The sequence below is a fragment of the Neophocaena asiaeorientalis genome, unplaced genomic scaffold (genome assembly GCF_003031525.2).
Source record: "Neophocaena asiaeorientalis asiaeorientalis breed wild unplaced genomic scaffold, Neophocaena_asiaeorientalis_V1.1 scaffold85, whole genome shotgun sequence".
NCBI classification, from domain to species: domain Eukaryota; kingdom Metazoa; phylum Chordata; class Mammalia; order Artiodactyla; family Phocoenidae; genus Neophocaena; species Neophocaena asiaeorientalis.
Window position 1 is genome coordinate 5,357,593 of NW_020174301.1, and position 24,421 is coordinate 5,382,013.

The 24,421-nt window shown below is 37.6% G+C and overlaps 1 protein-coding gene across 2 annotated transcripts in view; it reads left to right on the top strand.

Annotated features, from left to right (window-relative positions):
• The first annotated feature begins 7,120 nt into the window (after nt 1–7,120).
• FHIP2A (FHF complex subunit HOOK interacting protein 2A) overlaps nt 7,121–24,421 on the top strand; it is a 28,058-nt gene continuing 10,757 nt past the window's right edge. For both annotated transcript variants that reach the window (XM_024755964.1, XM_024755965.1), the window contains exons 1-12: nt 7,121–7,194; nt 11,528–11,697; nt 13,400–13,504; nt 13,945–14,067; nt 18,593–18,886; nt 19,062–19,258; nt 20,430–20,544; nt 21,114–21,190; nt 21,276–21,468; nt 21,652–21,821; nt 22,203–22,346; nt 23,235–23,325. In XM_024755964.1, coding sequence (XP_024611732.1) covers nt 11,578–11,697; nt 13,400–13,504; nt 13,945–14,067; nt 18,593–18,886; nt 19,062–19,258; nt 20,430–20,544; nt 21,114–21,190; nt 21,276–21,468; nt 21,652–21,821; nt 22,203–22,346; nt 23,235–23,325 — 1,629 coding nt within the window. In that variant the 5' untranslated portion in view covers nt 7,121–7,194; nt 11,528–11,577. The remainder of the gene's footprint in view (nt 7,195–11,527; nt 11,698–13,399; nt 13,505–13,944; nt 14,068–18,592; nt 18,887–19,061; nt 19,259–20,429; nt 20,545–21,113; nt 21,191–21,275; nt 21,469–21,651; nt 21,822–22,202; nt 22,347–23,234; nt 23,326–24,421) is intronic.

Below are 24,421 nucleotides of genomic sequence, written 5' to 3' on the forward strand. Positions count from 1 at the left end.
GGGGGCTCCGGGGCCTCGGGCCTGGCTCCGAGCGGACCCCCTGCTCTCCTTCCTGCTCCGGGCCGGCGTGGAGCCCTTTCCTTCGCTCAGAAGGGTGGGCGGGGGTCCCCGGCAGGACCGGCCCCCCGGCCCGGGTCGGGGGTCGCCCGATTCCTCCGGTGGGGACAGGGGAGTCGGGGAGCACCTGACAGGGCCACAGGGCTGTCCCCCGGACTCCCTGGCCGTTAACCTCAAGTGGTCAGCGTTGACCAAGACAAAAGAAATGGCCTAACACTGCTTGGGTTTGTTTTGTTTTGGGGGGTGGGGAGGCAGGAAGGGGTGCTCTTGCCGGGGGCGCGGCTCTGGCGAGGAAGCAGCCCACCCGACCCGGTTTCGTAGTCTGGCCAGCTCTTGCTTCACAGGCCTTGCGGCCGAACTCAGCTGGACCTTACTGATTGATGTGAAATAGGCGTTTGGAGGGTCTCATCGAGGGCGCTTTAGACAGCTTCCAAGCCCTCACACAGCACCGGGACCATCTGTTTCCTTTCACCTCTTCTTTCCTGGACGCTCGTCGTTTTTCCTGCAATTGTACCCTCCTTTGAGGATTTTAGACACAAGCATAGGGAGACATTACTCAAATATCCTAACACTAATAAAAGAGAAGTAACTAACAGGAAAATGTCTTCCTGCTGTTTCAGTGAAAGGGGTCGAGTTGCTTTACTCTGGTTGTTTTGCTTTACGCTGGCAGAATTGCCCAAATTGAAAAATGCACCCTGTGAAGTTCATAACAAGTGCAGTTTTGCTAGACGTGTTACTTTGCTAGTTTTAAAAATGTCATTCTCTTTCTATGTTCAGTTTGAGTGATACAGCACATTCAAATCTACACAACTTTAAGGAAAAAACAAAACAAAACCCAATTACAATAGAACAGTTTTTATGGCCAGATAAAAATAAAATGGATTTTTAAAACTCAGTAATGGAAACAAAACTTCGGTACAATTTTTAAGTGCTGTGTGGGAAATGTTTAAGAGTCATTTTAGCTCTCCTACAAGTTCTTGAGAAAATGAGTGTATCAAATCAAGCAAGACAGGGTTTTTCATAGATGAAGAGCAGTATTACTCATGAGGGAGATGACAGTTTTAGACTTTAAGGCAACTTTTAATTTTCCTTTCTTGGCTTCTACACAATCAATATACAGCACCTTATTGTAAGAATTTAACTGAAATTTATAAAGGAATAATATAAAATTTACATTTTATATTATTCCTTAACTTAAAGTACCAAGAATCATTTAATTTTTAACACTCACTACAGCTAAATACTGAGATAATTGGAAATAAAAGTTTATTACATTATTTATATTCTTTACTAATTCAGGCTGATATTTATAGAAATAAGTAGTTAGAGAAAGAAAGATGGCTTTCATGCTCTCCCAGTAAAGACTCATTTTTGTCCAGAGGCCTGTGTTCTCTGTCTGCGTTATCTTTTTATAACTGTATGTGTTAGCATCTACCAGATTATCCATGTAAATTGTCTGACTCTGGCTCTGTAATATCCAGGTTCTCTACTTTGCTGAGGTTAGTGAGCAAAAGTTAAGAATGGATTATATTCACCTGGTCTTAGGAGTTAATGCACTGCATTTAGAAAAGTAATGTTTTTATTTGCTTAGCATTATTGTTTTCAGCTGTGATACTTCCCAGTTTACCTTGATAAGAGGTTAAATCTTATGAAAAAATTTTGGCATACTTTTTTTTTCCCCCTTTTAACATTCTCTTGGGAATGAACTCATATGTAATGCTGAATAAGCCACCTTTGTGGTATTTGAAGAATATTTTTTTTTCCTAGCCCAAAATTGGTTTACATTTATTCAGTTCTCTTTCTTTATTTGCTTGACATTTTTTTCTGTGTACTAATCTTACCATTCCTCAGTTTATTTCATTGGCTTTTCTCTGTACTCCTTTTAGTTTGTATGCCCAATTAGCATTTTCTGATACAGTATTGCAATTATCATAATTATCAGGATTCTACAACGGAGATGGGAGATAATCCTATATGCAGATGCTGACATGACCTTTTTTCAGTTGTGTCATTATGTGAATCTCTAATGTTTTCTCAACCGTTTTGGTATTATTACTTCCTAGGTTTCTTTCTTTCTTTTTTTAAAATTAATTTATTTTTGGTTGCCTCGGGTCTTCGATGCTGCGTGCAGGCTTTCTCTAGTTGCAGCGAGCAGGAGCTACTCTTTGTTGTGGTGTGTGGGCTTCTCATTGCCGTGGCTTCTCTTGCTGTGGAGCACGGGCTCTAGGCACAGGGGCTTCAGTAGTTGTGGCTCGTGGGCTCTAGAGCGCGTAGGCTCAGTAATTGTGGCGCACAGGCTGAGTTGCTCCGCAGCATGTGGGATCATCCTGGACCAGGGATCGAACCCGTGTCCCCTGCATTGGCAGGCGGATTCTTACCCACTGTGTCACCAGGGAAGTCCCTCCCTAGGTTTTTTGATTCAATTGGATCAGCCTTCCAATGGTTTTTTAGGGTCAACCAGGTACATATTCATTTAAATGGGGTTTAAGTGTAGAGTTTTCCTTATTGTTTAATTAATGGTTTCTTCACATTTCCTGTTAACTACTTAACAAGGATGAAATACAACTAAGATATTTTCAAAGATCAGTATTTGAAGATGTGTTATGAAGCTGATAGACTGCATTTTGAATTTAGGAGAGAAATTCACACCTTGATCAAAAACAAAACCTGTAATGTAACTCTTGCCTCCTGTTTCAGAAATGACAGTTTTCCCTCAGCGTACAAATGATTGGCCAGTAAGAGTTATGAAATGAATCTGTTCTTTTAGCCAGTTGCCACATGTCACACATCTGAAATCAGGCCTCCCATGTAGTTCTGAGGTGGATTATTTTAGTACAGCTTCTCCAAAGGATAAATAAAACACCTTCCAAACAATTCAACATTTGTTGAGGGCCTTTGTCTATGTGAGGTTATCTGCCAGGGACTAATATCTTTTAAATTCCAGTCAGTTCCATCCTTGAGGGCAGATTTACTCCAAGAGGATAAAGGGCAGTGTCAGGAAAGAAAGTTTCATCTACCTTAACTAATTAATTCAATGGAAGTCATCTTTCAGAACTTGAATGCAACATTTTCTTTTTAAATTATAGTTTGAGTTAATGATGATTGTTGGGACCAGCAATTCCTTAAAAATCTATTTTGCACTAGGAATTAAAACATCAGATGAGGGCTTCCCTGGTGGCGCAGTGGTTGAGAGTCCGCCTGCCAATGCAAGGGACACGGGTTCATGCCCCAGTCCGGGAAGATCCCACATGCCGCGGAGCGGCTGGGCCCGTGAGCCATAGCCTGCGCGTCCAGAGCCTGTGCTCCGCAACGGGAGAGGCCACGACAGTGAGAGGGCCGCGTACCGCAAAAAAAAAAAAAAACAAAAGAAACAAAACATCAGATGGAACATATGTAGTGTTTTCTTAAGTGTATTCTTTTCCAACAAGTGATCTTTAACTTTAGTCCTTTAGTCGTTCAGTAAATATTTTATGAGCCCACCAAGAAAGCATGGCGCAGTGTGAGTTCACAGTGAGAATACATTGGGAGACAAAACAAAACACTGGTTAAAGTACAAGCAGTGCACAAGAGTGTGGCCTGGCCCCTAGAGCCAGTCAGAGCAGGGTTCCAGGCTTGCCTGTGTCCCTTGCTTTTTCACTAGACAAGTTACTTAGTCTTTGTACATTTCAATTCCTCACTGTAAAATGGAAATAATTGTATCTATCTGATAGAATTGTTGTGAAAATTAGAAAGAGATTGTATATATGAAGTGCTTAATGCAGTGCCTGGCACATAGTAAGTGCTTAATAAATGTGAATCATTATTATTATTATTATCTGGATGATTGTTCAGCCAGTGAGTTCTATAGGAGGAGGGGAGTAAACACTTAGGGTTGGAGTAGTTGCAAAAGGCTCCCTGGAGGAAGTGAGACTTGAGCTGGTCTTTGGAGAGGCAGAGAAGATAGGATGGGCGTCCGGAAAGTTGCAGCAGAGAAGAAGCATTTTAAAAGATCTGGGCATGGAATGTTCATGATACATGTGAGACTGCAGATGTGGCTTTGAGAACACTCGTTCTCATCTGAGTTATCAATGTAGGTAGGTCGTTTTGTGTGGTAGGCATTTTGGAGAAAGAGAGTCCAGGTTTCTAATTACAAGTAGTGTTTCCTTGGGCAGGTCAGTTAATGACTCAGGGTCTTAGAGTTTATTGTGAGAATTTAAGAGCACATGGTAAGTGTAAACTTTGTAGCACTGTGCCTGGCACATAACTACTCATTAAATGGTAGCAACTGCTGCTAATTCACTCAGTAAACGGTACTGAATGCTTACTATTTGCCATCATTGACTTGGAAACTGGGGATTCAGTGATGAGCAAGATGATATAATCTTTGTAAACTCACTGAGTTTACAATCTAGTGGAGAAGATGGGTAACTCGACAATTACAAACATGGGATAAGGGCTGGGAGAGAGTGAGCAGTCAGTCAGGGAGCGGGTGCCACAAAGTGTTCGGAAAGGACCGTAACCTCGGCAGGAAGTCTGGCAAGACTTCACAGAGAAAGTAATATCCAGGTTAGATATTCAGGTCAGTTTTTGGTCGAGATAGTGATCGATCGCATGAATTTTCAAAAATTTAATCTCTGTATTGTAAGAAGTTAACTCAAATTAGAATCCGCTCATGCTGATTCACACATCTTTTTTTTTTTTAACCCAGAGCATAAATGTTTTTATGTAATGATAAAGCCTATATTTTGCATGTTATAATTTGAAATGAAAGAGGCAAGTTTACTAGGAAGTTTTACTTAAATAAGAAAATTTATTCATGTTTGAACAAGATTGTTACTAAATTATTAGCAACTTAGAACTGTTTCACTGTCTCCGTAAATAGGTTTCTTATTTAAAGCAAATTTCTGCAAGAGATTCACAAGTAAGCAACACCATCCTGCTTTGAATTTGACTGTAACAGCAAAGGCCCCGACACAAGTCATTTAAGACCTCTGATTTAGTAACTTTCCTTGTAAATAGAGTTAAATCCCGTGGGTGAAATAATGTGGAACAAGGATGCTTTAATTCCATATATGCCCTGGAAATTCCCTTGGAAAAGTTTAACAAGTCATAATATTTACACATAAGAAAGTAGGTATATTTTTTGAAACACCAAATTTCATTTGGGTTTGTCCCAATTGTTAATACATAATTAATTAATAATAATTGTTAATACTACATAAAGTTGGTGTGTAAAAAACCAGGCCCAAAAAACAAGATAAATTTTATGTGTTTTGAGGAAGATTCTAAAAATAAGTAGCTGATTAAAACAGACTTTTTAATCTAAAAATTTCAGGAAGATTATTTTTCCAAGTTAATTCTTTCTTTCCTTTTTTCTTTTTAATTGTTTTCTCAATCTCCTACAAGTTATTTCTTTCCCCATGTTCTTGAAGTATATAATCCCAAAGGTTTTAACTCCTTTGTTAAAGATCTTAAAGTCTTTTAAAATTTTTCATAGCATTCTATTTGGAAATGAGATGAATATTTACATTTTCTTAATTCAGTACTCTTCAGAGTGGTACGAATACACACATATGAAAAAGCTAGCATTAAGATGTTGATGGTTGCTGAAAATTTTTCAGGTCCATTTTCTTCCTAAGTACAGTTCATCTTCTGGATTGAAACACTTAAGACATCATGACCAATATTTATAATTTGCTCAAGAGTTTGGAAATTGTTGTGACAGGGTTTCGAACTTTGAGGTCCCTGCAGGAGACTCCAAGAAATCAAAATGGAACAAGTAGAAGTATAGGAGTGACATGACCTCTTAGGTCATCTGTTTAGATGAATATATGAAAATGGACAATTATGCTGCCATAGTTTAGGTTCCCAAAATAGAAACCTATTTGTTCTTTTTTTTTTTTTTAATAAATTTACTTATTTTATTTTTGGCTGTGTTGGGTCTTCTTTACTGCACATGGGCTTTCTCTAATTGTGGCAAGCAGGGGCTAATCTTCGTTGCGGTGCGCAGGCTTCTCCTTGTGGTGGCTTCTCGTTGCGGAGCATAGGCTCTAGACGCATGGGCTTCAGTAGTTGTGGCTCACAGGCTCTAGAGTGCAGGATGAGTAGTTGTGGCACACGGGCTTAATTGCTCTGCGGCATGTGGGATCTTCCCGGACCAGGGCTCGAACCCGTGTCCCCTGCATTGGCAGGCAGATTCTTAACCACTGCGCCACCAGGGAAACCCGAAACCTATTTGTTCTTAAGAAAACTGGGTCAACTCTGTACTTTCTGACCAGAATTTATTGATGATACTAGGACTGAGAGAGAGTTCTCTCTCTCTTTCTCTCACTCTTTTTAAGGACAAGAAAATGTTTTAGAAGGTACATCAAATCTTTTTCTATCCATTTAACACCCATTTGAAATACTTGTAAATTTGCTATGAGATGGCTGAAGGGATATAATTTTGGTCTTAAAACTTCTGAAATAAATTTCAAAATTAAAATGTAAAACATTTTTGACTTTGTGGAATTTAAATTGGTAGTGTCTTGTTCATGTAGTTATTTTGCTAAAAATATGCACTGCCTAATCTAGGCTTAAAAAGAAAAGATTCACTTCTGTATGTCATTGAAAATCCAGAACAGTTTTAATCTGATTACAGGGTTGACTTTGGTGACTAATTACATAGCAACCTTTTTGCTGTCTTGCATTTCAAAGTCCTAGGTACAAAGATCCCTGGTTATCGATAATTCCATTTTACTGATACTTTAGTAATAGAATATTGTGTTGTCATGTAACGCTGTTACTTTTGAAGCCATATGTATAGTAACTAGTGTCAGGGGAGGGGAAAAAATACCCAATACTATAATATAATAATAATGCTGATAAATGTGTTTGTCCTCTTTCTTAATAAATCATTTTTACTTTCTTGGATTTGACTCATTTTGTTTCTCTTTGATATTGACATAAAGAATCAAATTAAAGCTCACCCCTTATTCTTATGCTGCTTTTGCATCATTAGTAGACAAATACAGAGTTATACTTAATGGGAAACTTTTAATGCCATTTTCTTAATTGCTGTGGTCTTTTTGTTTGTGTAGCTTGCACCTTCTCTTCCTTTACAAGAAGATTTTGTTTATCACTGGAAGGCAATTACCCATTACTACATAGAGACTTCGGGTAAGAAACAATGCTAATATTAATTAAAAAGAAAATTTGTGAAATGCTAAAGTACATTTCAAACTAGTTTTCAAAATTATTTTATATTAAACTTACAAACAGTTTATTTTACTTTTAATTACTCTCATAGATTCATTCAAAAGTATATCTGTTGAACACCTACTACGTGTAAGCATCGTTCTAGGCACTGGGAAATATAACAATCAAACAGACAAAAATCTGTCCTAGCAGAGCTTATGTATTGATTGGGAGGAAGCGAACAATAAGTAGACAAGTATACATAGTGTGTCAGATGATAAGTGCTAAGGAGAAGATGAAGCAGGCTAAAAGGGATAGAGGTGTGTGTTGGAGAGTGGGGGTCAGGGGCAGATGGCTCTTTAAGATTAGAGAAAGCCTTGTTGCCCCAGGTGACTGCTGAGCTGAAGTCTGAAGGAGGAGGAAGCAAGCCTGGGGGCACCTGGGGGAGAAGTTCCAGGAGAGCGCCCAGCGCACAAACCCTGAAGCTGGAGCGTGCAGCACTTGGCTTGTACTAGGAACCACAAGGAAGTGTGGCTAGAGCAAGTGGACGAGGAGGGAAATGAGAGGAGGTGACAAAAGACAGGTGAGGGTGCAGATTCACACAAGGCCTTGTAAGCCATTGTAAGGGCTTTGGCTTTTACTCTAAGACGGGAAGCCATCAGAGGGTTTTGAGCGGAGGTGTAACATAATCTGTTTTAAAGGAATCACTTTGGCTTCTGTGAGAAAATTAGATGGGAAGTATGCAGAGGTGAAGCTGGCAGAACAGTTAGGGGACTATTGCAATGGTCTGAGAGATGGCGGTGGCTCAGACTAGGGTGGAAGCGACTGTCCTCTGGGTATACTTTGAAGAAAGCTTTGTTGGTACATTGAATATTGGGTATGAGAGTAAGAGTCATGGATAACTCTGAATGTTGGGGCTTAGGCAGTTGGAAAACTAGGAGGGCCACTCACTGAGGATGGGGAGACTGCTGGAGGAGCAGGTTTGTGAGGCACTGTGGACATGTTTAGTCTGAGACGCCCATTATATATGCGATTGGATATGTCAAGTAGACAGTCAGAAATAGGAATCTGGAATTTAGGGTAGAGGCCTAACCTAGACGTAGGGAATTGAGACTCATCAGCATGTAGTAGGATTTAAAGCCTTGAGACTGGGTGAGATTATCCAGGGTTAGCTAAGGATAGACGGAAGAGGGAAAGTGTTTAGGAACGAAGGCCCTGCAACTCAATGTTTAGAGATTGGGAAAATGAGAATGATAGCAAAGGAGATTTTGCTTTTGCCAGTTCGGTAGCAGATAGCCAAGAGAGAATGGTGTCCTAGAAGCTGGAGGAGGAGAGAAGGATCCAAGTGTCAAATGATGTCACGCTGATGAAGGCTGGGAACCAGTCATTGGATTCAGCCATGAGGAGCTCATTAGTGGTCTTGATAAGAGCTCTTTTAATAGCAAGCAAGAGAGAGGAGACCTGATTGGAGGAAGTTTCAGAGAAAATGGACAGAGAGCATATAGAGACAGTGTGTGAAGACTGCTGTCTTGAGGAGTGTTAGTGGAAAGGGGGGCCAAGAAATGGAGCAGCAGCCACGGGGGAGATGTGGCATTGAGGGGGTTTTAAAGTTTTTGTAAAGATGGAACATACTAGAACGATGTAGTGGAGAAGGACAGGTGGGTACGAGAGTCATATGAGATCATCTCTGAGCCATATCCTTAAGTTGGCAAGTGGGGTATGGGATCCTAGTGCATTAGTGGAGGCTTAGCCTTCATAGACTTGTGGACAGTTTATCCATAAAATTAAGGCAGAAAGAAGAACATATGGGTGTAAATTCAGGAAAGGGGTGGACATGGTATAGGGAGCCTTTGGAAGTTATTTTCTGGTTGCCTCAATTTTTCTTAGTGACTAGACTGAAGAGTGAATATGGGGAAATGTGAATAAATTAGGTCAAAGGTTGGCAAAATTTTTCTGTGAAGTGTCAGATAGTAAATATTTTAGGCTTTGTAGTCCATGCAGTCTCTGTCGCAACTATTCAATTCTGCCGTTATCGTGCAAAAGCAGCCATCAACAATAAATAAAAGAATGGCATTCTTTTGTTCCAGTACAACTTTATTAAAACAGATGGCAAGCCTGGGTTTGTCCCATGAGCTGAAGTTTGGCAACCTCTGAAGTAAGGAAATGGAGTAGCCTTGCTACATAGCACTGTGGGCTCCTTTGAGGAATGTATAGGTAAATGCTAGTGGATGTGCAGATTGGACACATGTTTTTTAACTGAAAGGAAACATGAAAAAAAAAAGTTGATCTGATAAGCTGATGGGGTCATAGATAATTCTTCTTTAAAAGAAAGGACTTCTTCATATTTGTATAGTAAGTGAAAATCAGACTATCTATATCTATATATACACCTTTAAGTGTAAAATATAATTTCTACCTTAATTTGGATGTTTAGACAGCAGAGCTACAGAAAAGCTTTTTGAGAGGAGCTGCCTTTTCAAATGACTATTCTTAGCCCTTGTGAAGTTTTCACCCCTCCATGGTCTTAAGGAAATGCTTTACAGGAAAGCCTGTGAGTTCTTGCTTTAAATGATTTTTTTGCAGTCTCGTAGCAAAAACAAGTGTGTACATTACAATAAAGTATGGGACAAAAAGGTGCATCAGGCACAGAGAGAGAAGGAAGAAGGGAGAAATAGGAGGCAGTGTCTGACCTGGGCTTTAAAGGATGAGCAGTAGGTTTTGAGGTAGGTAAGGAGGGCAAAGGCATTTCAGATAGAAGGAATAGCTTATGCAAAGGCACAGGGATCTAAACATGGTTTGGGATGAGAGTGGACAGCAGAAACTAGATCTTCTTGAGAGCTAGGATTTTAATCCTGTCAAGTCGAATTTACAGTTTATTTATTTCTCAAAAAAACAGTCTTTTTATTTTTCTCCATAAATAAGTGTAATCAGACCATGCTTAAATATGCATTCTTTCCTGGAATGTTTATATAAAGTCTGCAGTAGAACAGGTGAAAAAACATTTTTAAAAAGCAGATTTCAAATAAAATTACACACTTTTTTATTAGCCCTAGGCTACTCATTTTAGAAGAATATGAAGTAAGACATCATAAGTTAACATTTCTTGAATTCTTACTATGTTCTAAGGCACTGGGCTTTACACAGAGTATTTCGTTGAAATCATACGACAGCACTTCCTGGTGTTGATTAACTCCATTTTATACATGTTGGTGCTGAGGCTTAAACAGTTTGCCCAGGTCATCCAGCTAAAAGTGACAGAGCCAAGATTTGAATTCAAGTTGTCCAACTCCAGGTCTCATGCTCTTAACAACCGTCCCATACTATATCAAATTTGGTACATATATGTCCTCCTGGGGAACAAGAGTGACTCTTCTCTTTCCATTGTTTTCTCCATAAGGCTTTAGTATTATCGTTTAGTCTGTGTGTGTGTGTATATATAATACATACATGTGCATATGCACAGACAAAGCTTTAAATCATCAGATACATAGTATACCAGGATTGTGTAGTATAAACTGTAGCAGTACTAAGTAAAGGAGAATAGAGACGTAAGTAGAGACGTAAAAAAGAACTTGTCATTCCCTAATATATTTTGTATTTAGACATTCTATAAAACTTCACATTTTATTGAGAGTAATTTAACCCTTATGTAATAAAGATAAGTTAATAAAACCATGTGTTTTTGATATATAAAAAGTATCCATGAATTTTTATTTTGAAAAATCAATATTTTATAAGAATTCTCCTGAGAAGCAGCTTTTACTTTGGAAGTAGGTATCTGCTAATGAGAGGAGATGTCAGAAATTTTTAATAGAGGGATTTTCTTTGGGGTCCTCATGTTTTCAAATCTGGAGATGAATTGGGGACAGTAAGTGCATTGTTACAAAGCAGTGTAGCAGTGATCAAAAACAGAACCTGTCCTCTCCTCATATCCTACGTTATTCAGCTTAACATTCACGGCCAACCTGTTTCTATATAAAGAGACCTAAAGTTTAGATCTTCTGAACTGGCTAATTGAAAAAAAACTTTTTTAATTGTAAGTGGGTACAAAATTCTGATGTTACTTATATTTTTTCTGATCGTGTTCCCATTCCCCATATAAATGGCTCCTTTTCTGAATTACTTTGCGTGAATATTAGCTTATAGACTATCTTTCAGAATATAGATTGTTTTTGAATAAGATATAAGCCTCACTTAAGTGTGTGTAGTTCAGATTTTTCTGTTTGAATAGGAACAGGGAAATATAAAGAGTATTTTAGGTGCAAATGTGCAGATAAAAATGTTTGAAAATTTGATGAATGTTTTTATTGTTTAGATGATAAAGCCCCAGTGACAGATACAAATATTCCATCTCATCTGGAACAGATGTTGGTTATCTTGATACAAGAAGAAAGTGAACGGGAATTTGGAGAGACGGGGCCATGTATGGAATATTTACTTCATCACAAGATCTTGGAAACATTATATACTTTAGGGAAAGCTGATGTAAGTTCCTAATCCACGTGACGTTCTTGGGCATGTAATATATGTGTTCATGTCTTAGAGATAAAGAAGCTGCCAAGCACTAAATTTAATTGTAGGGTTGTGTATTAAGTATGGCAGGATTCAAGTCAGTATGTGGAAAAAAAAGAAAATTGTATGGCCTCTGTGAACATGACTTTGCATAGATATCGCGAAGCTCCCTAACGCTCTAGACAACAACTGGTACTCAGGCTGTTTAGAATTACAGTGTAAACGTTTGTGAAAATAAACTCAAGTGCAGACGCTCAGAATCAAAGGAAATGAGTAGGAACCCAGTGCAAATTGGGTTACAAAAATAGGAAGTATTTTTCATAATCCTGAAAGAAAATGTCACTGATTATTCTGACGTTAACTCTGCTGATGAGTGGAGCCAGTTTCAAGTAAGTCTCTTTGGTGAATCTTCCTCCTCTTTAAAAACTAGGAGGTGATCATCAAGGGGCCTCCCCCAGCTCTAAAAATCTGTGGTTCTGTTCTGTGAATTTCTATAATACATGATGTGAAAATCAAACTAGAAAAACCCCAAACTAATAGACATGTTTAAACACCAGATAGAATTATGAAGTAGTATTGAAGACAGTTTCCTTTTAACTAAATCTGTAATACTCCATTTCATTTCTAGGTTAAATTCATTCTATTTATATTTTCTAGGCAACATGTTTGCTCCCTAACATCCTCCGATTCATTCCCCTCCTGCCTTCTTTTTCCTGTTCTGTGGAGAGAGGGGTTATGCAACATTATACTGAACAAATATTAATTGACTTTTGACAAATATCAGTGATTATGCTACTAGGAAATTTAGTTTGATATTGGTGGTTTTAAGTATGGTGTTTCACCTGAATAATTGAAGGTCTTTGCTATCTTAAGATATTATTGTGCTTAAGATTATAGCTTATGCTATTTCCAGATAACGTGTCTATGATGATGTTTTGGAAATACTTCTTTTGTGACTATATTTTGAATCTGAGGCAGAATAAGCAGGTTAACTATAGAACGTATAACCTTGTTAACTCATACTCTCTTAATCTACAACATGAGTAATCGTCAGGTTTACCTACTTTTCAGCAAATATTTAAAACAATTGGCATGTTATCAAAACTTATTTATTAAATATTCATTGCCTATAATAATCATAATGTAAATAATTTTGCAACTAATTTAGAAAAGCGTTGTTAGAATAAATCACAGCAGTTTATACATAGGATTCCTTTATTTACATTGTATGTGTTAGAAGGCTTTATTACTCCTACACATGTATGATGGAAGGTTATTGATTACCTGTCATTAGTGTAAGCGGTAAGATTCTGCCTTTGCTTTGGCTGGGGAGTTTCCTGTTAACCTAGCATTTAGACTATAAACAGGTTGGCATTGCCTGAACCAAACTCCAGTCTCCATGGCACGTTATCACCAGGCTATTTGTAATTACATCGGCCTGTGGTCTCATATGCTACATTATAGTCCCAGATGTGATTTTATTTATACAATATCAGTCAGTAATAATATGATGGAGAATTTTATTCTGATAAAGTCATTAACTGGCTAATTGCATTGATTTTTGAAGGTGGACTATATTCATGTACATTGCCTCTCCTATTTTTTAAGCTTTTGAGTAAGTATGTTTGCGTTGTCTGTTTTTTTCTTGTTTGCTTTTCTTTTCTCCTACCCCTAGTGTCCTCCGGGGATGAAACAGCAGGTTTTGGTGTTCTATACCAAACTTCTGGGGAAAATCCGGCAGCCACTGCTTCCACATATTAACGTGCATAGGCCAGTGCAGGTATTTTGTTCCCTTTACACAAAACTTTTTAGTTTGCTTCTTTTCGTATAGAAATAATTTAGTATGGTTTTTCTAAAATAACATGCAAATTAGCAAATACTTGAGCTTTCTTTATGCATGACGATGTATTAAATGCACTTCATGTCTTTATATTTCTCTTTTAAAATTTTATACATTAATTTTACCATTTACTTATTTCCATGACATCTCAAGGAGAGTTTATTATATAACTCCTTAAGTTTTTAGAGTAGCATATTTGAAAGACCTACTACTAGCAAATGTATTTTGATAGAGGTGATTGTAAATAGTGTTCTTTCTGAAAGCTGCAAGGTATTTGCATTATTTGAAAATTTTAAATATCCTGAAGGTAAATGAATGGCTGTTTACATGTTTATAAAAAGTAACCTAAGTTTAAACATTTGTTTTAAATTTTTTGACAGAAATTAATTCGACTGTGTGGTGAAGTCCTTGCAACGCCAACAGAAAATGAAGAAATTCAGTTTCTCTGCATTGTGTGTGCAAAGCTGAAACAAGATCCCTACCTGGTTAATTTTTTTCTGGAGGTATGGTGTCCTTCTTGTCAACCTTCAAAGTATGTGTGTATTAAAATTATTATGAGAATTGAATTCTGTGAATAATATTAGGAGGAATTACTTCTTTGGGAATCAGATAGCTTGTTTTACTTCCCAGAATTTTCATTTAAGAGCACTGTCTTATTTTAACCTGAAATCTCCTGAGAAAAACGATTCTCAAAGAATGTGATTGAGCCAGATGTATGGGGCGGTATAGGGGCTGGACAAATACAAAGCCAAGGCTTAGTACAGCTTGAAGGGCAAATCAGGGAGAGAGAAGTCACGGGAATTTATAAGCTATCATATTTTCAGCCAGGCTTGCTCAAGTGCAGAGTGTGGGTAACTTGACCTGGGGTAAGGATGGTGTGTGCAGATTTGGACATGATGCGAAGCGTCATGAGTTACCTCCCCACCCTCATGTAGCAGTTGGAATTGCTCTACTATCTTGTACTATCTTTTCATAGCTGTAGTCACCAAATCATAGTTTATGTAAATCAATTGACATTTAGATTTTATTTCCAGTTTTAAATTAGAAAATAACTTGTATGTATTTCCTGCTTTCATTTAATTTTTTTCAGCAGTGAAGTCATTTAGGAATATATTAGAAAAAATGTGTTTTTTTAGTTAAAAAAAAGTTTTTTCTTCTTGTTTTGTTTTTTCAGATTGAGGTATAAGTTAGGGTACAGTTCAGTCTTTCTGATCCACCATTCTATGAGTTTGACAAACACAGCTGTGTAACCACCAACACAATCAAGATATGCAGTAGCTCCATCATCTTACCATATGTCCTTTCCTGGTCATCCTGTTTCCACCTCTGCCCCAAGCAGTCATTGATCTGTTTTCTGTCCCAAGTTTTCTCTATTCCAGAAAGTCATAAAAATATAATCAGCCTTTTGAGTCTGGCTTTTTTTACTTCATATAATGCATTTGAGAGTCCTCCATGAGTTTGGTCCTTTTCATTGCTGAGTAGTATTCCACTGTATGGATGTACCACAGTTGTTTATCCATTCACCAGTTGAAGGACTTATGGGTTGTTTCCAGTTTGGGGCAGTTATGGATGAGGCCACTGTAAACATTCACAGATTTTTGTATGGATTTAGATTTTCATTTCACTTGAGTAAATACCTCAGAGTAGGATTTCCGTATCATGTAGTAAGTGTATATTTGCAAAACTCATCCCAAGTGGGTTTTTCATTTTGCATCCCATGGACACTGTATGAGAGTTCTGTTGTTCCGTGTTCTTGTCAGAGTGGGTGTTGTCAAGTTTTTTTGTTTTGTTTTTAAAACTTTTAGCCGTTCAATAGATGGGCTCATTTTTAATTCACTTTATTTAATAAGTAATTCAGGATCTTATTCTGCACTCTTATTGGAGGTAGGTAAGCAATGAAGCTGCAAAATTGCATAAATTTAAATTTCTAGGTTAGTGTTAAGGACTATGAATGCCTGATTTTCATGGTATGCATCATATTTTGAAAGTTTGCTTCAACAGGGCTGGAATAGCCTTATGATATAAATGTACCAAATATCTTGATTTGGCTAAGTGTGAGATTTTTCTTCTCAAAGTTTTTTACTAAAGTTTTCTTAGATACCTAAGTTACTTTATTTTTTTTTTAATTTTCATTTATTATATTTTGGCTGCGTTGGGTCTTCATCACTGCGTGCGGTCTTTCTCTAGTAGTGGCAAGCGGGGGCTACTCTTCGTTGTGGTACGCGGGCTTCTCATCGTGGTGGCTTCTCTTGTTGTGGAGCACAGGCTCTAGGCATGTGGGTGTCAGTAGTTATGGCACGCGGGCTCTAGAGTGCAGCCTCAGCGGTTGCGGTGCACAGGCTTAGTTGCTCTTGTGGCATGTGGGATCCTCCCGGACCAGGGCTCCAACCCGTGTCCCCTGCATTGGCAGGCGGATTCTTAACCACTGAGCCACCAAGGAAGTCCTGATACCTAAGTTACTTTAGATGCAGTAGATTTTTTTCCAAGCTCATAAGCATTAAGGAGTTTTTCTCAGAATCTCCGAAACTTCTTTCAGAAGTACACAGCCATAGATCAGAAGCAGAGAAAATTTGCAAGCATATGTATGCCTGCCTGTTTTCAGAGGAACATTTACATTTAGACCTCAACACCAAGAACACCTTTCTGATAGTGTCGTGACTGCTGTAATGCAGCATGTTTATAGCACATACTTCTCCAAAGCACGAGGTGGTAGGTATCTCCATTTTCTGAACTGATCGGACTACTAATACGCTTTTAATGGCAGTTATTACAGTCTCCCTAGCATTAGAGTTATTTATATGCATTTTATTTTTTCTTCCTGGTCAGTAAGCTCCTTGAGGACAGGGACTCTATCTCATTAATCTTTAGGTCCCCACAGCTTCTCTGGTATCTAGCACAATGCATAGTAACTTTAATTAACTCTTATTGAATGAATGAATCTTTAGAGAAATGCAGCTTTATTACTGGTAAGTAACAGTAATAGAAGTACTTTGCAGTTCTTGAGCATGTATCCCCTGAAATCTAATCTCTCTGTTCATTTATATCAGCTAATAGACACATTTGCTGTGAATTAAGTGCAGATAGTAGATAAGTTAGAAACATTTTTGCCCTAAAGGAGTTTGTAATCTGGTGATGAGGGTAAGACTAATGTTCAGATACTGTAATCTAAGGTAGAGTAAGGTGAGTATCATAAGAAAGATACCCCCTAATGCCCCCTAAATGTTCACAGGATGAAGAGATTACATCGGCCCTGGTCATTAGGACAGGCGGCATGGAAGCGGTTGTCTTTGAAATGAGCCTTGACAGTTGTTTAGATAGGAAAGGGTGAGCATAAGTAAAGGAGTGAAGATATGAAAGTCTGTGGTGTGTTCACATAGTTTAATTAGGCCATGTGGTAAGAAAAGGGCCTAGACAGATAGGTTGGAATTGTCAGAGGCTTTGAATGGCAGGATGAAGAGTTTGTACTTGCTTGCAGAGCTTTTTCAAAATGCAGATTCCTTGGAGGTTCCACCTCCAGATATTCTCATTCTGCAGGTCTAGGTGAGACCCAGGAATCTGCATTTTTATCAAGCCCCACAGAAGACCACAAGGCCGACAGTCCTGAGTCACACTTTGAGGAACACTAGGGAGTGAGTGCTGTTCTAGGGTTATTCTTCCTCTTGCCATTCTTATCCCAGATGCCACTCCCAACAATACTATTAACATTTTAGGCGGAATAAAGTATTTTACATTCATAAAGACTATGATATGGAATTGACTTTATAGGAAATACGGAAGTTGTTTGGGATGTTCATGGAGTTCCTCAGCATTGTTTTCCTTTAATATATGTGCTCTGAGCTCAATTTCTCAAGAAGATTGGTCTAAACTCTACTTTTAATAGTAATAAAAGTGATTTATAATAACTGTCATACAATTTTGGAAGTAGAACTTTGAGTTCATTCAGCATTTAATGCACTGCTGTGATGGGTGCAACACTCTGATAGGCCCTGCAGAGAAGCGGGTTTATGATGAATTCTAACTTGTGTGAGTGATTTGACTTTTGCTCTTATGTTTAAATGCAAAGCAAGATACTTTTACCTGGAAACTAAAGATTTGCTTCAGTTTAGCTTCTTTTTGTGTTTGGGTGTATGTGGTGGGGGGAAGGGTCACAATATTTCAAGCAAATCTTAGTTTTATCCTCAAAAACACGAGTAAGAATGCCCTCAGAGTGTTGATTTATATTTACAGAGCAGAAGTATAAGGAAAAAACAGAAAAATCTTCTTAGAAAACTGGTTTTAGAAGAGTCAACATTGGGGCAATGTATTTTTAGTAGCCCAGTGATTAGAAAACAGTTAACTGCAATTGAAACTTCTTGAATCTTTTTTTTCCTCACTAACATCAGTTGTTTTCAGTAGTAGTCAAATAGTTATCGCTAATGTTGTTCATTGTTTATAGTCGGTGTAAAACAGTTGTTTATCGTCGGTGTAAAACAGTTTGTACATCGTGTTCTGAAGAGTATCAGAAATGCCTATGTAATTTTTTTTTAACATCTTTATTGGGGTATAATTGCTTTACACTGGTGTGTTAGTTTCTGCTGTACAACAAAGTGAATCAGCTATACATATACATATATCCCCGTAGCCCCTCCCTCTTGCGTCTCCCTCCCTCCCACCCTCCCTATCCCACCCCTCTAGGTGGTCACAAAGCACCGAGCTGATCTCCCTGTGCTATGAGGCTGCTTCCCACTAGCTATCTATTTTACGTTTGGTAATGTGTATATGTCCATGCCACTCTCTCACTTCGTCCCGGCCTCCCCTTCCCCCTCCCCACGTCCTCAAGTCCATTCTCTACGTCTGAAACACCTGTGTAATTTTAAAATATCTAAAACACAGTTTGTTTAAGTCTGGGTGTTTTCATTTGTCACAACACGTATCCATTGCTACAGTGGCTAGATATTGAATGTTAATTATAGAAAAACTCATTAAAATATGATTTCTGTTACATGAGGCTTTTGCCGTGAATCTTACAAAACATGTATTCCTTTTCAGAACAAGTTTAAATCACTGGCTTCTAAAGGAGCACCAAATGCAACTTCAGAAGATGTATTAAAAGGTCAAGATTCCTTGTCAACAGATACAGGACAGTCCTGTCGGCCAGAGGAGCCGTCTGGTGCTTCTGGAATGGAGCACACAGAGTTAGAAGACGAGCCTCGTGCTCAGATGGATGATCTGTCCACAGGCTTGGACAACCTCAGCATCGCTGCACTGCCAGAGGCCACAGTTGTTCGTCCAAACCAGGATTACAACTTAGTGAATTCTTTGTTAAATCTTACTAGAAGTCCTGTGAGTCATCTGCTTTACCTTTTGTCCCTCTAACATAATCTCAGTTATTTGCATAGAGAAAAAAATCTATTTTCATTTTGGTGTAAAACTTTAAATCCGTTTAAGTTGAATTTTTCCAAACACACTGATGTATGTCTAATTCAAGCATTGAAGAGGTATGTGTCTTTCCCCTCAGGATGGCCGAATAGCTGTGAAAGCCTGCGAGGGCTTGATGCTGTTAGTGAGTTTGCCAGAGCCAGCGGCCGTCAAGTGCCTCACGCAGAGCACCTGCTTGTGCGAACTGCTCACAGACAGGCTGGCCTCCCTGTACAAGGCCCTACCTCAGTCAGTGGACCCCTTAGATATTGAAACAGTGGAAGCAATTAACTGGGGGTAAGAGCTGCTATTTCTGTTTTCCCATAAAAGTGACTTCTTAAACCTACGCTTTTAAATCCATTTCCATTTTGCAATGATAGAAATCTTTAGTTTTGAAAAATACAGCATTGCTAGTGAACATTAAACAAGATTGTGTTTTGAGGCTTGTTTTAAAATTTGTTATCAGGAATGAATTGGCGTGGGAACAGTCCATCTGTTACATAGTTAAGCTATTTTCCCTCTGTTAATAGTGATCAATTATGACCTTAACTGTGTTAAGATCAATAACTTTATCTGACTATATATTTTTTTTTTTTTTTTTTTTTTTTTTTTTTTTTACCACTGCGCCACCAGGGAAGCCCATCTGACTATGTTTTTTAAAAAACAAAAAACCCTGAGAGAAGGGATCTTCTCTTTTATAAATCAGCTCCACTGCCCCTGGGGCAGTCTCATAGTTCATGGCCTGCCTGTGTGGAACCTTGCCTCCTACCTCTTTGTTTCACCCCTTCCCCCTAGCTTTTAGGGCTCCCCCCTTGATTCTCATATGAAAATATGATTACTGAGGAACATTTATAAGTTATTAAAAACTGTAAAGCAGCATAAATAAAATTACCCATAATCCCACCACCTGTAAGCAGTCTAACATTTTGACATAATAACCTGTTATTGTTTCTCTGTGCATTTTTAACCCTGCTTTGGTTCTTACTTGTTTTTTTCCACCCTGTATTCTGTTAACATCTGCCAGACTCACTTGTTAACTTTACTACTGGGTGGTACTTTAAGGCAGGAAGAGAAGCAAACCATTTATTTCTTCTTGCAGTTCCTTCTTTATGTTTCTTTCCTTCCATCCTAGTGGCTGAGAACCTCCGACTTTTCATTTCTGTTACTTGGTCAAATTTATGGTGGAAATATGAGGACCTATCTCAATAGTTTTTCTGCTGCAGCTCCATTCTGCTTCAGTCTCTCTCCACTTAATGAGTGAAAATTATTCACAACTTTCATTTAAAAGGTTTTCTCTTACCTGTGGCTTTTATTTATAAAACCCTCTTCTGATTGACATCCAGCGTCGCCTGTGTAAATGTATCATATACTGTGTGTTCATTCACATGCCTTCATCTCCCCTTTTGTACTGAACTGGATTAGTGCTTTCGGATAACTTTGGACTTCAAATTTCTTCTGTGTCCTGTAGCTTGGACTCATATAGTCATAAAGAAGATGCTTCCGCATTTCCAGGAAAACGAGCCTTAATTTCATTTCTCTCCTGGTTTGATTATTGTGATCAACTCATAAAGGAAGCACAAAAGGTTTGAATATTTGTTGTTTTTTACTGATAACTTAAAACTGTAAATATCAACTAAGTAAAATTTGGATCCTCAATTTATATTTTTGAATACGTCTTAATTGTCTTAGGATAGCACAGTTAAATAAATAAAATGAAATAAACCCCAAAAAAGTGTATATATATGTCTGTGTGTGCGTGTGTGTGTGTGTGTGTGTGTGTGTGTATTACAGCTCTGGAATAAATCGAAGTTCAAGTTCTGCCCATATGTTTCTTTAAGTATTATAGCATAACCCTTCACAAGGTAACATTGGCCTCCCTCCATTTCTCCTCTTTGGGGAGATGTTAATACAATAAGTGACTGGGATAATATTTTTATCCTGTTTGTCTTTGTTCTTGGAAATTTAGATAACATGTAAAGGACCCAATAGCTAATGTCTAATCTAGGTTTATATGCCATCAACAAGATGGTCAGTAGGCAAGTTTTTTTTTCACATTAATTCAGATGGAGAGTGCAAACTGGCTTAACTGATGTTATAAATTAATCTCTTTCCCATTTTAAAAAAAGATAATGATACTTAAACTATGTTCTAGACTGCTGCTGTCGCTCTTGCCAAAGCTGTTCATGAAAGATTTTTTATTGGTGTTATGGAACCTCAATTAATGCAAACGTGAGTGGCCTCTTTACTTAAAAAAAAAAAAAAATCACTGTGTTCATGTTATTTTTGCCCACTAATTACGTGTTTGTTTTGCCAGTTCTGAGATGGGGATTCTGACATCAACTGCTCTGCTTCATCGCATTGTTCGGCAAGTAACCTCTGACATTTTGCTTCAAGAAATGGTGTTTTTCATCCTTGGAGAACAGAGGGAACCAGAAACTCTGGCAGAAATCAGCAGACATCCTTTAAGACATAGGTTAATTGAACATTGTGATCACATATCTGATGAGGTAAGCTATGTAAGGGTTTAGAATTGGACTTAGATTCTTTGACATACTGACTTTGATGTACTTGTGATGTTTTGAATATAGCCCCTTTTTTTATGTGGCTTTTTATTTTGAAAATTGCAAGCGTGAAGAAGAATAGTTCGTTTAAACTATTTTTCAGTTACTCTTTATCATTTTGGGTTTCAGATAAGCATAATGACATTAAGAATGTTTGAACATCTTTTGCAAAAACCCAATGAGCACATTCTTTACAACTTGGTCCTAAGAAATCTTGAAGAAAGAAACTATACAGAATATAAACCTGTGTGCCCAGAAGATAAAGATGTAGTGGAGAATGGGTTAATAGCAGGAGCAGTGTAAGTTTCTGTCCAACTCTGTGAGTTCAGCATTTCATATAGAATCATAATTTTCTCCCCTCTTATTTCCCTTCCTTATTCTTAAAAAAAATACCTCTAACAGTTTAAAAGTTTTTTAAAGATAAAATTTAGATGTCCTGATTTTATTGTCCCTTTAAATTACAAGTGGCAGTATATAGTCATTAAACCTAACAAAATCATTATAGCCTTGAGTTTGATGTTAGTATAAAATGTTAATTTCTCTAAGAAATATAAATACATTCATTCCTTAATTCTTGTATTAGCAAAATCATGTAATGTTTTCTAAGAACATAGCAGAGAATCTTTTGGTTTAGAAACTATAATAAAATTTTTTTTTATACATCGTTAAATTAAACTTAGAGATCTGGAAGAAGATCCTTTGTTTACTGACATTTCACCAGATAACACTTTGTCAAACCAAGAGTGGCTTAGTTCTTCACCTCCTGCTTCTCCAGACCACCCCAAAAATGATGGGAAAACTGAAGTCCATAAAATTGTAAATAGGTGAGTTGCTATATTAATTTGACTTACATCTCTTTTACTTATTTTTATAACAATGTAATACCTCTGCTCCTTGATCATTATAGAGATATGTTATGAATTCAGTCTTCCCTTCTTTAAAATCTTTAATGTCAGCTTTTTGAAATGCTTATGTAGCTAGTGACGGCCTAGGGGCAACGATCCATACAAAAGAGAAAAGCTCCAGCGTAGTAGTGGTTAAATAAATCTTCAAGGTCCTCTACTTATTTTTAATGTAAAATATTTTAAGTAATTCCCAGTTGGAACAGCACTGAGAATTTCCAGTTTGGCAAATTGAACTTATTAGCCGTGTACTCACATGTGTTAAGCCGAGGGCTATTCCTTTTTTTTTTTTTTTTCTTTTTTAGCGTTTTTATGTTGTTGTTTCTTTTTAAGTGCCCTTTCCCGGCAATTTTCTTCTTTTCCTTCCTTTGCAATCCTGTCGCTGATTATGCCTGGTGCTGGGAGGTGACTTTAGAGAAGACTGCATGTGGTGTAAGATGCACGGTTTAGGGTGCATGAAAATCGAAGGTTCAGTTACTTAAAAGCCAGGTTCCTGAGACTAACAAATTTCACGGCAATCAATCATTGTCCTGTAATGTAAAAAGAGTCAAGTCTTCTTGTGCTTGATTCTACTCTTAGTGGAATGAGTAATTTTTAAATAAAACCTTTAAAATAATGACAGTATTTAATCAGTGAATTGTAGTGCTGATTCAAGATTAAGTACTTACGAATATACAATTTTACTTTTCAAGTTTCCATTTGCATTAATACTTGGCTAAACTGAAGATATTGCTAGGTATTTTAACACATATAGAGATGTTGAATTGGGAGAGTATTCGTATTATTGATTATGGCATTTTTTCATTTAAGTTTTCTTTGTCTGGTACCGGATGAAGCAAAATCATCCTACCATGTTGAGGGCACTGGATATGACACCTACCTCCGAGATGCTCATAGGCAGGTAAGAGAAGTAACTAGTTTTTGACACGCAGTCTAATAAGAATGCACACACATTGTCACATTGCCCACAGTCGTTTCTCCAAAGGTTTCCCTTTCTCTGCAAGACCTGAACTCCACTCTCACCACTTGAACTTTTTGCCAGTGACCTGACTTTGCGTTTCACTAACTGTGTGTCTCTATCTCAAGATTTCTTTATGGTCCCTTCCCCACCACCCCACTCCTTTTCTTCCCTTTCTTCCTGCCCTTGAAATTATATGTCCCCCAAATCCTTTCCCCTGCTAATCTAAAACATGATTTTTAAATAATTCTACCCACCGCCCACCATGGCCCACAGGCTATATACCCTTTCCTCTTCACTGTTCATACTCATCAGTAATTCACAAGTGCTGGCTCTTCATCCCTTGCATCCCAGCTTTCCACCTCACTGAAAGTACTTTCTCAAAGGTCTCCTCTTAGTTATTAAATTAAATGGCCTTCTCTCAGTCATCTTTCCCCTCTGTAACATTTTACATTTTTACCAAATTCCAAATTTTGAAATGTCTCAAGTCAGAAAAATATACATTTAATTTTCATTTAAATCCTTTGGGTTGAAGTGTGCTCTTATTGATAATTAACTTGCATGCGCTTATCGTTAATTCATGATGCTTTAAGCCTGAATTCAAGTCCACATTACTATGTGAATAACTAGAGTAATGCAAGTACATTCATGTAACAATAAAATAGAGGCAATAAAAGTAGTACCCACCTCAGTAGTACTGATTGGATTTTTAAACTGCTTTGATTCTTTCTGTAATGTTTCATTTCCATATTCTGAATACAGTTATGATTGTTTCAGAAATATTTGACAAGACACAAAAAGAATAGAAAAAATTTACACTGTTACTTTCTAGCTCAGAATTTCGGAAGTGTTAATATAAAAATGCTTTATTAATATTGGGGTGTGGTTTTATAAAGAAAATTTTCTATTGAAAGACAAATAGTTTAAAACTCAAAATCTTGAAGAAGTTTGTTTTTTAATCATTTTTAATATGTTTTTCTTTTAAAAGTTGAAGTTAGTGCTTTGTGTAAGAATATGTTTTAATCTCAGTTAATTTGTA